General features: G+C 33.8%; 1 protein-coding gene across 2 annotated transcripts in view; it reads left to right on the top strand.

Moving 5' to 3' along the window:
- Window positions 1-18,227, top strand: part of CHM (CHM Rab escort protein) — a gene marked incomplete at its 5' end in the record, with an annotated part of 170,482 nt that overhangs the window by 69,163 nt on the left and 83,092 nt on the right. For both annotated transcript variants that reach the window (XM_079123030.1, XM_079123029.1), the window contains 3 exons: window positions 9,292-9,408; window positions 10,041-10,161; window positions 11,584-11,809. In XM_079123030.1, the coding sequence (XP_078979156.1) occupies window positions 9,292-9,408; window positions 10,041-10,161; window positions 11,584-11,809 (464 nt within the window). The remainder of the gene's footprint in view (window positions 1-9,291; window positions 9,409-10,040; window positions 10,162-11,583; window positions 11,810-18,227) is intronic.

The raw sequence follows: 18,227 nt of genomic DNA on the forward strand, positions 1-18,227 counted from the left end.
AGTCTATTCCAATTTTAATTGAAATTCATTTTCATTCTTCAATGGTATCTTAAATGCCTTCCTTTTAAAGCTGGCATTAAATAGTAAGCTTTAGCCAGACACAGGAGTACATGCCTGTACCAATCCCAGGGACTCAGGAGGCCGAGGCAAGCTGATCACAAGTTCAGCAACTTATAGAGGCCCTAAGCAAATCAGATCCTGTCTCAAACTAAAAAATAAAAAGGGATGGAGAGAGATTGAGATGTGGCACAGTGTTCAAGAGCCCCTGCGTTCAATCCCTGGTGGAAAAATTAAAAAAGCTTTATTAGATCTTATTTTTTATCTTATTTAATTTTATTTTTTGATTCATTGTACACAAATGGGGTACAACTTTTCATTTTTCTGGTTGTACACAATGTAGAATCACAACATTTTTGTTATCATACATGTACATAGGGTACTGATGTTTGTCTCATTCCATTATCTTCCTTCCCCTCGCCACTTCCCCACCCCTTATTTCCCTCTATACAATCCAGTGTTCCTGAATTATTCTCTTATCCTCTCCCATTATGTATCATCATTCACTTATCAGAGAAAACATTCGGCCTTTGGTTTTTTGGGATTGATTTATTTCACTTAATATGATGTTTTCCAACTCCATCTGTGAACCTGAAAATGCCATAATTTTATTATTCTTTATGACTGAGTAATATTCCATTGTGTATGTATACCACAATTTCTTTTTCCATTCATCTATTGAAGGGCATCTAGATTGGTTCCACAATCTAGCTATTGTGAATTGAGCTGTTACAAACATTGATGTGGCTATGTCACTGTGCTATGCTGATTTTAAGTCCTTTGGGTATAGGCCTAGAAATGGGGATAGCTGGGTCAAATGGTGGTTCCATTCCAAGTTTTCTAAGGAATCTGCATACTGCTTACCCGAGTGGCTGCATCAATTTGCAATCCCACCAGCAATGTATGAGTTTACCCATTTCCCTACATCCTTGTCAACACCTATGTTGCTTCTATTCTTGATAATCGCCATTCTAATTGGGGTGAGATGAAATCTTAGGGTAGTTTGGATTTTCATTTCTCTTATTACTAGAGATATTGAACATTTTTTTCGTGTATCTGTTGATTGCTTATATATCTTCTTCTGTAAAGTGTCTGCTCATTTCCTTAGACCATTTATTGATTGGGTTGTTTGTATTTTTGGTGTTTTTTGATTTCTTCGTAAATTCTGGAGATTAATGCTCTATCTGAAGTGTTTGTGGTAATGAATTTTTTTTCTCCCACTCTGTAGGCTCTCTCTTCACATTGTTCTTTGCTTCCTTTGCTGAGAAAAAGCTTTTCAGTTTGCATTCATCCCATTTATTAATTCCTGCTTTTATTTCTTGTGCTTTGGGAGTCTTGTTGAGGAAGTCTAGTCCTAAACGAACATGAAGAAGATTTGGGTCTACTTTTTCTTCTATTTGGTGCAGGGTCTCTGGTCTCATTCCTAGGTTCTTGATTCATTTTGAGTTGAGTTTTATGCAGGGTGAGCGATAGGGGTGTAATTTCATTTTGCTGTGTATGGATTTCCACTTTTCCCAGCACTATTTGTTAGAGGCTATCTTTTCTCCAATGTATGTTTTTGGCACTTTTGTCTCGTATGAGATAACTGTATTTATGTGGGTTTGTCTCTGTGTCTTCTATTTTGAACCATTGGTCTACATGACTATTTTGGTGCCAATACCATGCTGTTTCATTACTACTGTTGCTCTGTAGTATAATATAAGGTCTAGTGTTGTGATACCTCCTGCTTAACTCTTCTTGCTAAGGATTGCCTTGGCTATCATGGATCTCTCATTTTTCCAGATGAATTTCATGATTGCTTTTTCTATTTCTATGAAGAATGGCATTGGTATTTAAATAGGACTTGCTTTTTATAGTATGGCCATTTTGACAATATTAATTCTGCCTATCGAAGAGTATGGGAGATTTTTCCAGTTTCTAAGATCTTTAATTTCTTTCTTTAGAGTTCTGTAGTTTTCATTATAGAGGTCTTATTAAATGAAAGCACATGTCTATGTTTTATATATTAATATTTTAATATTTGTGACTGTATTATGGCTATTGAATATTTGAATCTCTAATGTTTTTAAACAAATACTATTTTTCAAGTACCCATTTATTATTATACAATTAATATATCTAAAAATAACCAATAATCATTTTTTTAGTTAGCTTTAAACAGTTTTTTTATTTATTTTAATTAAAAATCATAAATTTACATAGGGCAATATTGTTTGATTCATTCTGTTATTTTTTCCCTTCCCTCCCCCCCCTCCCACCCCTCTTTTCCCTCTATACAATCCTTCCTTCATCCATTCTTACCACCCTCCTTATCCCTAACCCTAACCCTAACCCTAACGCCAACCCCTCCTACTCCCCCTTATATGTCCTCATCTGCTTATCAGCGAGATCATTTGTCCTTTAGTTTTTTGAGATTGGCTTATCTCACTTAGCATGATATCCTTCAATTTCATCCATTTGTCTGCAAATGCCATAATTTTATCATTCTTCATGGCAGAGTAATATTCCATTGTATATATATGCCACGGTTTCTTTATCCATTCATCAACTGAAGGGCATCTAGGTTGGTTGCACAATCTGACTATGGTGAATTGAGCAGCTATGAACACTGATGTGGCTGTATCTCTTTAGTATGCTGATTTTAAGTCCTTTGGGTATAGGCCAAGGACTGGGATAGCTGGATCAGATGGTGGTTCCATTCCAAGCTTTCTGAGGAATCTCCATACTGCTTTCCAGAGTGGCTGCACTAATTTGCAACCCGACCAGCAATGTATGAGTGTACCTTTTCCCCCACATCCTCGCCAATACCTGTTGTTGCTTGTGTTCTTGATAATCGCCATTCTAATTGAGGTGAGATGAAATCTTAGTGTAGTTTTGATTTGCATTTCTCTTATTACTAGAGATGTTGAACATTTTTTCATGTATCTGTTGATTGCTTGTATATCTTCTTCTGTGAAGTATCTGTTCATTTCCTTAGCCCACTTGTTGATTGGATTATTTGTATTCTTGGTGTGGAGATTTTTGAGTTCTTTATAGATTCTGGAAATTAGCACTCTATCTGAAGTATGAGTGGCAAAGATATTCTCTCACTCTATAGGCTCTCTCTTCACATTATTGATAGTTTCCTTTGCTGAGAGAAAGCTTTTTAGTTTGAATCCCAGTGGTTGATTCTAGCTTTTATTTCTTGTGCTATGGGAGTCCTCTTAAGGAAATCCGATCCTAAGCCAACAAGTTGAAGGTTTGGACCTACTTTTTCTTCTATAAGATGCAGGATCTCTGGTCTGAATCCGAGGTCCTTGATCCATTTTGAGTTGAGTTTTGTGCAGGGTGAGAGATAGGGATTTAGTTTCATTCTGTTGCATATGGATTTCCAGTTTTCCTAGCACCATTTGTTGAAGAGGCTATCTTTTCTCCATTGCATATTTTTGGCACCTTTGTCTAGTATGAGAAAATTGTATTTATTTGGGATTGTGTCCATGTCCTCTCTTCTGTACCATTGATCTACCTGTCTATTTTGGTACCAATACCATGCCGTTTTTGTTACTATTGCTTTGTAATACAGTTGAAGATCTGGTATTGCGATCTTCAACTCTTTCTACTGAGGATTGCTTTAGCTATTCTGGGTTCCTTATTCTTCCAGATGAATTTCATAATTGCTTGCTCTATTTCTGTAAGGTACATCATTGGGATTTTAATTGGAATTGCACTGAATCTGGATAGCACTTTTGGTAGTATGGTCATTTTGACAATATTAATTCTGCCTATCCAAGAACATGGGAGATTTTTCTATCTTCTAAGGTTTTCTTTAATTTCTTTCTTTAGTGTTCTGTAGTTCTCATTGTAGAGATCTTTCACCTCTTTTGTGAGATTGATTCCCAAGTATTTTATTTTTTTCGAGGCTATTGTGAATGGGGTAGTTTTCCTAATTTCTCTTTCTGAAGATTCATCACTTATGTATAAAAATGCATTGGATTTATGAGAATTGATCTTGTAACCTGCTTTACTTTACTGAATTCACTTATGAGTTCTAAGAGTTTTCTGGTGTAATTTCCAGGTTCCTCTAAATATATAATCATGTCATCAGCGAACAGGGATAGTTTGAGTTCCTCTTTTCCTATTCGTATCCCTTTAATTTTTTGGTTTGTCTAATTGCTCTGGCTAGAGTCTCAAGAACGATGTTGAATAGAAGTGGTGAAAGAGGGCATCCCTGCCTTGTTCCAGTTTTTAGGGGGAATGCTTTCAGTTTTTCACCTTTTAGAATGATATTGGCCATGGGCTTGGCATAGATGGCCTTTACAATGTTAAGGAATGTTCCCTCTACCCCAGTTTTCTCTAGTGTTTTGAGCATGAAGGGATGCTGTATTTTATCAAATGCTTTTTCTGCATCTATTGAAATAATCATGTGATTCTTAACTTTTAGTCTGTTGATAGAGTGAAGACATTTATTGATTTCCGGATGTTGAACCAACCTTGCATCCCTGGGATAAAACCCACTTGATCCTGGTGCACTATCTTTTAATATATTTTTGTATGCGATTTGCTAAAATTTTGTTGAGAATTTTTGCATGGATGTTCATTAAGGATATTGATCTGAAATTTTCTTTCCTTGATGTGTGTCTGTCTGGTTTAGGTATCAGGGTGATATTGGCTTCATAGAATGCGTTTGGGAGGATTCCCTCCTCTTCTATTTTATGGAATACTTTGAGAAGTATTGGAATGAGCTCTTCTTTAAAGGTTTTGTAGAACTCGGCTGAGAACCCATCTGGTCCCGGACTTTTCTTTGTTGGTAGGCTTTTGATGACCTCTTCTATTTCATTACTTGAAATTGATTTATTTAACTTGTGTATGTCCTCCTCATACAGTTTAGGTAATTCATATGTCTCTAGTAACTTGCTGATGTCTTCGAGGTTTTCTGTTTTGTTGGAGTATAGGTTTTCAAAATAGCTTCTAATTATGTATTGTATTTCACTTGTTACTGTTGTGATGTTCTCTTGTTCATTCCGAATTTTAGTAATTTGAGTTTTCTCCCTCTTTCTCTTTGTTAGTGTGGCTAAGGGTTTATCAATTTTGTTTATTTTTTCAAAGAACCAACTATTTTGTTAATTTTTCCGATTGTTTCTTTTGTTTCAATTTCGTTGATTTTGGCTCTGATTTTAACTATTTCCTGTCTTCTACTACTTTTGGTGTTGGTCTGTTCTTCTTTTTCTAGGGCTTTGAGCTGTAGTGTTAAGTCGTTTATTTGTTGATTTCTACTTCTTCATGCGCCCCATGAAGTAAATCTTCCTCCAAGTACTGCTTTCATAGTTTCCCAGAGATTTTGATGTGTCTTTGTTTTCGTTTACTTCTAAAAATTTTTTTATTTCCCTCCTGATGTCTTCTGTTATCCATTCATCATATTATAGTGTATTATTTAATCTCCAGGTATTGGAGAAGTTTTTGTTTTTTATTCTGCCATTTATTTCTAATTTCAATCCATTATGATCTGATAGAGTACAAGGTAGTATCTCTATCTTCTTGTATTTGCTAACAGAAGCTTTGTGGCATAAGACATGGTCTATTTTAGAGAAGGATCCATGTGCTGCTGAGAAGAAAGTGTATTCGTTCTTTGTTGGATGGTATATTCTATATAAGTCGGTTAAGTCTAAATTGTTGATTGTGTTATTGAGATCTATGGTTTCTTTATTCAATTTTTGTTTGGACGATCTATCCACCGGTGAGAGAGGTGTGTTAAAATCGCCTAGTATTATTGTGTTGTGGTCTATTTGATTTCTGGAATTGAGAAGGATTTGTTTGAGGTACATGGATGAGCCAATGTTCAGGGCATAGATATTTATGATTGTTATGTCTTGCTGATTTATGCTTCCCTTAAGCAGTATGTAATGTGCTTCTTTATCGCTTCTGACTAGTTTTGGCTTGAAGTCCACGTTATCTGAAATGAGGATGGATACTCCAGCTTTTTTGCTGTGTCCGTGTGCATGATATGTTTTTTCCCATCCTTTCACCATTAGTCTATGGGTATCTCTTTCTATGAGATGAGTCTCTTGTAGGCAGCAAATTGTTGGATTTTTCTTTTTACTACATTCTGCCAGTCTATGTCTTTTGATTGATGAGTTCAGGCCATTAACATTCAAGGTTATTATTGTGGTGATATGATTTGTATTCCCAGTCATTTGACTTATTTTTTTTTTTTTTGACATGATTTGGTTTCCCCTTTGTTTGGCTATTCCTTTAGGCTGGTTCCTCCCATTGCTGATTTGCATCGTTGTTTTTCATCTCTTCCTCATGGAATATTTTGCTGAGAATATTCTGTAATGGCGGCTTTCTTTTTGTAAATTCCTTTAGCTTTTGTTTATCATGGAAGGATCTTATTTCATCGTCAAATCTGAAAGTAAGTTTTGCTGGGTATAAAATTCTTGGTTGGCATCCATTTTCTTTCAGGGCTTGGTAAATGTTGTTCCAGGCCCTTGTAGCTTTTAGGGTCTGGATTGAAAAATCTGCTGATATTCTTATTGGTTTCCCCCTGAATGTAATTTGCTTCTTTTCTCTCGCGGCCTTTAAAATTCTGTCTTTATTTTGTATGTTAGGTATTTTCATAATAATGTGTCTTGGTGTGGGTTTGTTGTAATTTTGTATATTTGGAGTCCTATAAGCCTCTTGTTCTTCGTTTTCCATTTCATTCTTTAGGTTTGGGAAATTTTCTGATATTATTTCATTGCATAGATTGTTCATTCCTTTGGTTTGTTTCTCTAAGCCTTCCTCAATCCCAATAATTCTTAAATTTGGCCTTTTCGTGATATCCCATAATTCTAGTAGATTCTGTTCATGATTTCTTAGCATCTTTTCTGTTTGGTCAACTTTGTTTTCAAGATTAAATATTTTGTCTTCAATATCTGAGGGTCTGTCTTCCATGTGTTCTATCCTCTTGGTTATGCTTTCTATGGAGTTTTTAACTTGGTTTATTGTTTCCTTCATTGCAAGGATTTCTGTTTGGTTTTTTTTCAATATCTCTAACTCTTTATTGAAATGATCTCTTGCTTCCTGTATTTGCTCCTTTAACTGTTGATTGGTGCGATCATTTAATGCCTGCATTTGCTCTTTCATCTCCTCCTTCAATGCCTGCATTTGCTCTTTCATCCCCTTGTTTGCTTCCCTGATTGTTTTAATTATGTACATTCTGAACTCCCTTTCTGACATTTCTTCTGCTGTGCTGTTATTGGGTATTATTGATTTGGTATCTAGGTTTGTTTGAGAAATTTTCTTCCGTTGTTTTCTCATATTGGTCAGATGTCAGTGGGACTTTGTGATATTGCAGAATTCTTCTGTTGGCTTATAGTGTCCCTGTAGATTTCCAGTGTATCACCTTCCTGCCTTCAGTAGTCTGAAGTCTTAGAGTAACTTGATAATGCATTGCTTCCAAGGAAAGCTGCCCCTAGCCGGCTACTGGTTCCAGGACTTGGAACCGGCTGTGTGGAAAGGCTCTCACTGGGCGGCCTGCTCTGAGAAGCTAGCCTGGAAAGGCGCTTCCCACCTGAGGGGGCCGGGCTGCGGGCTGCTTGGGGAAGTCCCTGGCTGCCCTGTCCTGGTCCCTGAAGCAACCCGTGGGCAGGAACTAGCCGCCCTGGTTCAGGTACTTGAAGCTTGGTTCTGTGCAGAAAGGCTCTCACTGGGGGCCTGCTCAGAGATGCTGGAGAATCTGGCCCTGTGGGAGGAGCCCACCGCCGGAGTGCGCAGGGCCGCCTGGGGAGGACTCTAGCTGCCCTGCCCTACTCTAATAAGCCACCTGAATCCAGGCCTGCTGCCCGGGCAGCGCTTCACCGGGTGGGGGAGACACACCCCGTGCCTCTATTTTAGTCCGAGTCTCTCAATGCCTCCCCTTCTTGAATCCTGGGTTCTGGAGCGACTGGAGATGCAGTCACCCTCTAGTCCGCCATCTTGGATCGCCCTGTGGAAAAAGCCTGTGGCCGGGGGGGGGGGGGGCCAATAATCATTTTTTGTGCTTGTTCTACAAAAGTAAAAGTATCTAAAGAATGTATCCTACTTTTGTGTATAATTATAATGAATCAATAAAACATTTAAAAAAGATAGTTTTATAATCACATTCCGTATCTTAGTTGTGAGGTGTGTTAGGAAGAAGGTAATGAAATAACCTGTCATATTTGGGGTAATTTAATTAGTGTTTTAAATGCGATGACAATTTTGTTGTGTATAATGCTGAACTATTAGTTCATAAAATTGGATGCTCAGATTTCAGATTGATTTTGAGATTTCCTTTTCCTTGTATGATAAAGAAAATTTTATTTTATTATCCTCATTTTGTATAGATGCATCATTTACATTTGTAGTGTTTATTGAGTTGTAGACATTATTTAAAGGTAGCATGATTAGAGGAAGTAGTCACATCTCTTGCTTTTAACCATATGTTTCAGTTTAAAAACATGCTGGATAATACCGTTAGTCTTTTTGTCTTTCTGATATTAGTTATGAAACGTGTTGAAAGATTGAAAGATTACATCCACCTGTCATGTACATGCTGGCAATTAACAATTCTTGCTTCTTGAGGAATATGTATTTCATGTAAACCTAGACTGCTGGAATTACAGAGGGCCCTTATAATTTCACTCCTTCCGTGGAATGCTCACAAATCTTTTTCTTTCTTTCTGTCTGTCTTTTTTTTTTTTGGTGAGGAGAGCAGGAACACCTAGCTCATCTCTTCATGTAACCACATGTTCAAATGTAGATGTATAGTTCTTTATCCAAACCTTGGTTTGTGGTATTTTCTGTAATTCAAATATATCTATATCTTTATCTATCTATCTATCTATCTATCTATATATATATTATATACACATAATATATGTAAGGGGATATATAAGTACATTATATATAAAGTGTAACATTCTTAGGTCTAAGAAGATACTCTAACTAAATACATTAACATTTCTACAGTGGTATGTGTACATATTCAAATATATTGCTACACAGAACAGCCTTATATCAGTTTGGGTAAGGTTTTGCTGCCAAATGAATTATGAAAATACTTTTTTGGGTAGTGGAGACTTTTGAATTTTGAATTTCAGATAACGAATTGTGAAACTAGTAAATTATGTTATATGTTATATGTATGTAATATTTATAGACTTTGTATGAATTAAAAATCTAAAAAAATGTATATTTAGTGTTTATCATGTTTCCATAATTTTGCCTTTTATACTCTAAAATATTTTCTATGTACAGCTCCTGTATTCTCGGGGAATGCTGATTGATCTTCTAATCAAATCTAATGTTAGTCGATACGCAGAGTTTAAAAATATCACCAGGATTCTTGCTTTTCGTGAAGGAAGAGTGGAACAGGTACTATGCTGATCAAGTTTTTTTGTTTTTTTTTTTTTTTTTTTGGTGATGCTGGGGATTGAACCCAGGGCCTTGTGCTTGCAAGGCATGCACTCTACCAGCTGAGCTATATCCCCAGCCCCTGATCAAGTATTGTAACTGAATATGTGCTTAAGTTATTGTGGTTCATTTTGGAAGGATAAGCAAATAAGGTTGCTGTCTTTCCTGTTAAGGTAGTGAATTCCTCTTGCATCAGGATTTACAAATATAAATGGTAAGATTTGTTCAATTAAATTTTCTAGTGTTAATTTCTGATGAGTTATTCTGCAGCTTGATTTTGATGTTGAGGAAGTATTAGTTTTAGGCAGTACTGCTAGATTTGAACTGTCATTTGTTCCCCATTAAGGGTGATTTGTCTTTAGACATTTAGTGGCATTAAGAATAGGATGGTGGAATGAAGTAAGAAAGCTCACAATTGAAGTAGCTCTGAAGTTAATAGAGATGCTGTTAGAACTAATATAAGGTAAGATGAAACAGCCATAGTAGAATGGAAATACTACTGGTATTATAATTAAAGGGCAAAAAGTGTAATTTGGAATATTTGTACCATTATAAAGCAGATTCTTAATTTTAAAAATCATAATATTCTTCAGGTCCCTTGTTCCAGAGCTGATGTCTTTAATAGCAAACAACTTACTATGGTAGAAAAGCGAATGCTAATGAAATTTCTTACCTTTTGTATGGAATATGAGGAACATCCTGATGAATATAAAGGTATTATTTTTTCATTCAATCATGTTTTCCACTTTGGGTTTTTTAATATACTTGGTGAGTGACTTATTGTTACTTATTACTGCAACTTATTACTGTACTTATTGTTTTAAAATGTATTTCATTTATGCAGTATCAAATAGGTGAGCCATTATTCACATATATCTATTTAAAATTTGATAAAATTAAATATTCAGTTCGTTAGTTTCACTAGTCATATTTCAGGTTGCCAGTAGCCATATGTGCAGATATTTTGAACATTTCAGAAATGCTATGCTAGATTTTAGGTTTATTTGCTGGAGAGGTATTGGGGGTTTGAACCCAGAGGTGCTTAATCACTGAGACACATTCCCAGCCCTATTTATGTATGTACATATGTATGTATGTATATATCTATCTGTTTTGAGACAGGTTCTCATCAAGTTGCTTAGGGCCTTGCTACGTTGCTAAGACTGGCCTCAAACTTGTGATCCCCCTGTTTCTGCCTTTTAAGTCTCTGGTATTAAAGGCATGCAGAACCATACCCAGCCTAGATTTTAATTTTTATTCTTGTTAATTAAGTTCTGCTTGTTGACTGGTTCTTATAGATGATACTCTCCTTTTGTTACTCCATTCTTTTTTCTCATCACCAATAAAATAATAAACTGTATTCTTGTCATTTTTCAGGACTTCTTTTTTATTCATTATAAATTTCTAAGAAGTGCAACATTTTTTTAGTGGAATAATAAAAGCTTGGTTTTGCTTTTTATTCTTCAAGTCCCCTAGGTACTGACAGATTGTTCTCCCCAGTGGCTATATAAACTTACATCCACTCAGTAAATTTTTATAATTTTTATTTATTTAAAATATTTCCATAGAGTTTGTCTTTGGTCATGGGATTGTATTTGTGCTATTAATTGTTCAATTAAAATGTTTTCTGCTCCTGGTCTAAAAAAGTATTTTTTAGGCATCCCTTATGTTTAGATATATGATTGTATGAAAGTGTGACTAATTATAGTCAGCCAAACAGAAAGTACCTTTGTTGCTTTATCGTCACAGTTCATTACTTAACAAAAGTTTCATGTTACTGTTATTTTAATCAATAGATTTCCATTTTTTTCATATTTAATATTTTCAAATGTTATTATTGCCATCATTGTTCAGTTGAAGTTTTAATAAGGTAAGACTATGCCAACAACAGCAACCCATTCTTATTTACTGTTTTTCTGGTTTTTTAAATCCATAAAACACTAAACAGATTTTACTATCAGTCCAATTAGGATAGTAAGAGTGTTCCTTTTTTTCTTTAGCTCAACAGTCACAGTCCAAAGTGTTGTATCCTTTATGAAGTCTTTTAAAGAGACTTGATCACATTTATGTGGGGTGACTTTAAATAGAAATGTAGTTCTGATTTTAATTGGTAAATTTTCATCTTTCTTTTCATAGCCTATGAGGACATTACATTTTCTGAGTATTTAAAAACTCAAAAATTAACTCCCAACCTCCAATATTTTGTCCTGCATTCAATTGCAATGACATCAGAAACAACCAGCAATACCATAGATGGTCTCAAAGCTACCAAAAACTTTCTTCACTGTCTTGGGCGGTATGGCAACACTCCGTTTTTGTTTCCTTTATATGGCCAAGGAGAACTGCCTCAGTGTTTCTGCAGGTAAGTTTGACACTGATTTTCTGGTCTCTTCTAAAGGTGATGCATGAATATCATAAAAATTACAACAAAAATGAGATTTATTTGAGATTTATTAGATGAAAATGTATACGTTGTTCTGCTTTTTTGTAATCTATTTACTTGATTACCTATCTACCTAAATGATAACAGGCCATTTGGACTACTTTTTTTGAGTTTTAAAAATACTGATCTTTTTTCACCTAGTGTTATGTTTCAAAGCATCATACTTATATATAATCATGATTTTTATTGTGCTTTAGAATTTCATTGTGGATGTACCCTCATCTGTTTGCATTTTTCTGCCAGTGGACACAGGATGTTTCCATGTTTTGTCGTTAACATTCTCATATATGTTTTAGGATATACGTATTCAAGAGTTTCTCTAGGATACATATGTAGGAGCAGAATTCCTGAGTTATGGAATATAAGAATGTTTAACATTTTATGACCTAGAACCCAATTGTTTTCTTAGAGGGTTGTACCAGTTACTTTCTACTAGTAGTATATAAGAGTTTCCATAACTACATGTTTGTCGACATTTAAAAATTTTGACCGAGTCAAATAAAATATCATTGCATTGTATTTTAATCTTGTGGTTCCCCATTTACCCATATGAATGAAAATCTTCTCATTCGTTTATTGGCTATTTGTGTTTCTTCTCTGGGAAATACTTGGTTTTGTATTTTACCCATGATTTATTGGGTAGTTGTCATTTTCCTATTAATCTGTAGGAGATTTTAAGTATTTTCTGAATACTGATCTTTTCTCAGTCATATGTATTGAATGTATTTTATGTTACTGTATTTATGATACATAGATGTCACTAAGATTAATATAATTAAATATGCAAGGTTTCCTTTTATCCTTATCTTCTGAGGGGAGAGTAGAGCATAGTAATTAAGAATTTGAACTATGGGGATAGACTGCATGGATTTAAATCATGGCTTTTCTGTTTATTAGCCATGTAATCTTGGGAAAGTTCTGTAGTGTATTATGTTTTCAAGGAATCGACTTTGGGTTTTTGCTTCTTTCTGTAATAGCTTTATGTCCTGGTTCATCCCTTATTCTGCTTTTTAAAATTATTACTATTATTTATTTAGCTCATCCCTCCCTTCCTCTATGCTTGTCAGTTCTTAGGCTGAAAGTCAAGAGTTTACCCTTGAATAATGCAGAGGTTAAGGGTACTGACCTTCCTATGCAGTTGAAAATCTTTGACCACCACCCAAACTTAACTGCTAGTAGTCTGCAGTTGACCCAAAATCTTAACCAATAACATAAACTGTTGATTAACTCATATTTTTAAATTATACATAATATGTATGATGAAAAGTATGCAAGAACTATGAAAGATCACTTTTTATTGCAGTACACAATTCACTGGAGAGAGAACTACTCACATGGAGATGATTAGTGTCACACAGTGTTTTAATTGGATGTATACTGGAAGCATTAGATTTCACCACAGTAGAAACAGGAAGTGGCTATGAAATTATTACTAATACTGTATGTACTAGAGTTAATTTTATACAGTTATGATACATTTATTACTATTGCTCTGCACTGTGAATAGTGCCATATATGGTTTATGTGTGCTCAAAGTTGATAGATATTAACATTTTATAGTCTTATAGATTTTTAAATATATAATATAGATTTATAAATATTTTAAAGTAGTAAATGATAGAATAAGCTAATATGTCATGTATATATGCCTTATGAATTCTGGACACATTTGACTTTTTCTTAATTTCTTGACCGTGTGGTTCATCTGTAACTTTTGTCAAATATTTGCAAATCTCAAAAAAAAAATCTGCATATAAGTAGACTCATGCAGGTCAAACCCATATTGTTCAGGAATTAGCTGTGTCAATCTTTTTTACTTTCCAATAATAAGCATTTAAAATTTTAAAGTTCATTCTAAGTATTGTTCTGCATCTTACCATTTTCTTATGTATTGTTTTCATTAACTTTTATTCTAAGTGATATTTTGTTGCTGTTGTTGTCGTCAGAATTCAAGTCAAGGGCATTTTTAACACTGAGCTCCATCCCCATCCCTTTATATGTTTTTATTTTGAGACAGGTTCTTGATAAGTTGCTGAGGCTGACCTCAAACTTGTGATCATCCTGCCTTAGCCTTCTGAGTTGCTGGGATTATAGCCACCATCCCTGGCTATTCAATGAGTTTTTTTCTGTTATGATTTCTTCGTTGACCCATGAGTTATAAAGTATTTGAGAATATCTTGGTTAATTCTTCTGTCCTTAGCATTGAATTTAATTACATTATGGCTAGAAAAATAGGCATTTATGCTACTTAATCTTGGAGCTTTGTTGGCATTTATTTCATGGTCTAGTATATCATCAATTTTATAATTTTTTCATATGTGCTCAAGAATATTTTTATGCAGTTGGTGGGTACATGAGTCTCTAATTATTGGTCTCAGAGTCCAACAAATCAAACTTCAAGTTGTAATTTTCAAACATTATTTTAATTGAATTTTTCTCTTAATCTAGCTTTTACGGAGAAATACATTTTAAATGTTTCACATTTTTGTCTTTATGATATTGAATTTGTCAGTTTCTTCCTACAAGCCTGTCAATTTGTAATTTATCTTTATTTTGGGGTTATTTATTAAGGTTAATAGGAATTTATATTTTTAACCTTCCCCATGAATTTAATATTTACATAACAATGTAAATGTCTTTCTTCATCCCTGATAATGCTTTTTTTTCTTAAAATCTTCTTTGCTGGATATTCATATAATCATTCCAACTTTTTAGTATTCCTTATAAGTTTCTCCATCTTTTTAAGTTCCAAGTTTTTGGAGTCTATATTTAGTGCTCTAGGTATCATAGTCTTGCATGTATTTAATCCCATCTGACAGTCTCTTGTCTTTTACTCAGCAGGATGATTGCTGTTAACTGGTGTGTGCTTCTTCTTTCTGAAATGTGTAATTTTAAAAGTTCCTTTAGTTTACATCTGTTTGCAGCAAATTCTTTACTTTGTATGTATATTAAAATAACTTTAAAATGTTCTATTAGTACATTAATTATATATAATAGTGGAGTTCATTTTGATGTAGTCATACATGACTTGTTATATAATTTGTTCCATTTCAATCCCTAATACTTTCACTTTCCCTCCCCTTCTCCCTCCCTCTGTACCTCTTCTTCTACTCCACTGGTCTTCCATCTATGTTATTTACAGGTATGACTTTATCACAGTGAATTTCACTTTCATGCATACCTATAAAGCACCAATTAAAAAATAACTGGGGAGTGATATTGGCTAAATTATATTGTGTGCATGTATGAATATGTAACAACAAATCCCATCATTATGTACAACTAATGCACCATTAAAAAGTGATAATAACAATAAATAAATAGAAAATGACTTTTTTATTTTATCTTGAATGAAATTTTACTAGGTAAATAGGTCTAAGGTGATAGATCTTTTCACTATTTTAAAGCTTTTCTCTATTTTAAAGTTTTATTCCATTATTAACTTTTTTGTTTTATTGTTGAAAGATTTGAAGTCATCCTAATTTGTCATTTCTTTATTTTATTTCTTTTCTTTCAGGCTGTTTTTAAGATAGTTTGTCTTTGATCTTCTGCATTTTTACTACACTGAACCTTGGGTGTTGGTTTCTTTTTATTTACTTGGCTTAATATAGGTATAGCCATATTAATTTAACAGTATTCAATATTTTTAACCTAACTTCCAGATGGGTCAACTAAATCAATTGTATTTCCTCCATGTGTAAATTTATGTAATTTAACATTTTGGGAAATTGTCAACCAATGTCTTTACTGGTATCTTTTGCATTGTCTTTCCTCTCACCTTTTGGAAATCAAATAAATAGAATTTAGCATTTTCTTTCCATATCTTCTAATCTGTCTTCATATTTCCTATCTCCTTGTCTTCTGGGTTATTTGTTAAGATCTAAGTTTCAGTTTATTAATTATTTTCACCTGTGACTAATCTGCATATTGATCCATTCATGCTTTGATTTCATATTTGTCTTTCATTTTAGGAATTCTGCTCCCTATTTTTTTTTCCAGTGCATGGGATTTAACCCAGGTCCTTGTGCATGCTCTCCAAATGCTATATCACTGAGCTATTCTCCCCAGCCCTTCCTTATAATTTTTGATATTTCCTTTTGTATATTCGTTTTATATTCATAATGTTCTGATATTGCCATTTTTTATTATTGCTGATTCAAATTAATGTTTACTTACTTTTGCAGTGCTTGAGAGTTTATATCTGATTCATACTAGTTTGAATCTCAAATTAAGAATGCTTTTCTTCTGGAATTATTTGTATTTGCTCATTCCCAAGGCACTATAAACATGGGAGCATTTTAACTCTTTTCAGGAGGTTCTCCCTTAATAATATAGCTGCCACCTGGTGATCCTTGTCCAGGGTTTTTTTAAACTTAATTTTTATTCTAGTCTTCATTTCTCAAAACATAGATTTCAGTTCAGGGTTTGTATTACAGGCATATGGGTATATTTGGTGATGGGGTGTTTATCATGGTGTCAGTTTTCCTTTGATCTCATCAGTATATTGAAAATTACGTTCATGTGGTACATAGTTTTTTTGGTATTAACAGGAAGTTTCATCACAGTACCCATTTTATCATACCATTGGGATTAGGTATTCTCAAATTTATGTTTCCTAAATATGTGATCTTCATGAATGGAAGTGAGAGTGTTGTAAATTTGAAAGTAACTAATTTCAGAATATGATCTGGGTATTTCCAAACAAACTCTTCCTCCCCCTATTTCAGGTCAAAGTAGGGATGAAGAGAGTGTCATGTCCCCCAGGACCAGCAGTCCTTCTATCAATTGAAACTAAGAAGAGAGTTCTATGGTTTTCTTAATCACTCTTTCCCTCTTCCTTTGTCATTGCCTGATTCAAAGAAACTACACTGTTTTCTTTCATGTTGCCATGTGCTACTCCTACAGAACTTAATGGTAAGGAACAGGGACAGAATGAAAAGATCACTGTGAATTGACCTGAAGTTCAGTAGCTTTCTCAGTACTTTATGAAAATGGAATACAGGTTAAGCATCCTTAATCTAAAAATTTGAAATCCTAAATGTGCCAAAATCTGAAACTTTTTGATCATCTCATGATGTCACAAGTGGAAAGTTCCACACCTGAATTCATGTTACAAATTGCAAAGTACACTTGCACTAAAAATATTGTATTATTGTATAAAATTACATTCAGGCTGTGTATATTAGGCTCATGAGTTTTGTGTTTTAATTTGGGCCTCATCCCTAAGATATCTTATTATACTTTGCAAATATTCTATAGTAGGAAAAAATCTGAAATCTGAAACATTTCTGATCCCAGGTATTTCAGAAAAGGTATACTTAATCTGTATTTAAACTCATTCCTCTTTTTCCATTAAATCCATGTATTTCTTTCCTACTAATACAGTTTATAAATATGTGTTTGGGTTTTGTTTATCTTAGAGAAAAACATTTAAATGTTTCATTTATCTGATACTGTTATAAAATTTCAGAATTAGATGCTAGACAAAAACATTTTTCCCCAAAGATGGTTTTAGCATTATTAAAACTGGTATTTTATCAGAACTTTCATATCTTTCTATGCTTTGTAGCACCTAGGTCTGTGTTGTGCATGTGGCTCAGATTTAAAGTTTGTTATAAAAATTAGATCTCATACTATCCATTTGAACTTTATTTTCAAGGAAAACAATGTAATTAAATGTGTATATAGTAAAAACAACAAAGACACTTTTTCTGCTATGTTTGAAGTATTATGTTAAACTTTTAAGTGTTGGTTAATTAAGGTAACAGATTTCTTCTTACATGTTATGTACATAAGACTGTGTGAATTATAATAAAATGCATTTATTTGACCTAAGGATATTAATTTTTAATTTTATAATGGAATCCCTACATAATGCTTTATAATTCCATATGAATATTGTTCTGTTTATATCCTGAAGTGGTAACACTACCACTATCTATACATCATAGCCTACACTTTTTATCACCAGGTTATCAGAATAAGGTGTCAGCTGTTCTGTGATTTCTAACCACCATTCTATATTCTGTTTTAATATAAGCTTCTTAAGCATTTCTCACAGCCAGTTACAGTGTGTTCTCATCAAGGCTACTGTTATAAATGGCATGCATGCATATTTATGTGAAGGATTCAAAGACATTTGTAAGTCATATCCTTGCATTCTAAATGAATTCTGCTTAAGCAGTATAACATTTTAACTACTAGAGATAACTTTCATGAATAAACGCCTTTTGAGGCTTTTATCATTTTAAATAGGTAGTTTTTTTAAGCAAAGAAAATGAAGCTTATTTATTGCATTACCTAGTACCCATTAATATGTCAAGATATATAAATTGGA

Source organism: Sciurus vulgaris (genome assembly GCF_902686455.1).
Source record: "Sciurus vulgaris genome assembly, chromosome: X".
NCBI lineage: Eukaryota > Metazoa > Chordata > Mammalia > Rodentia > Sciuridae > Sciurus > Sciurus vulgaris.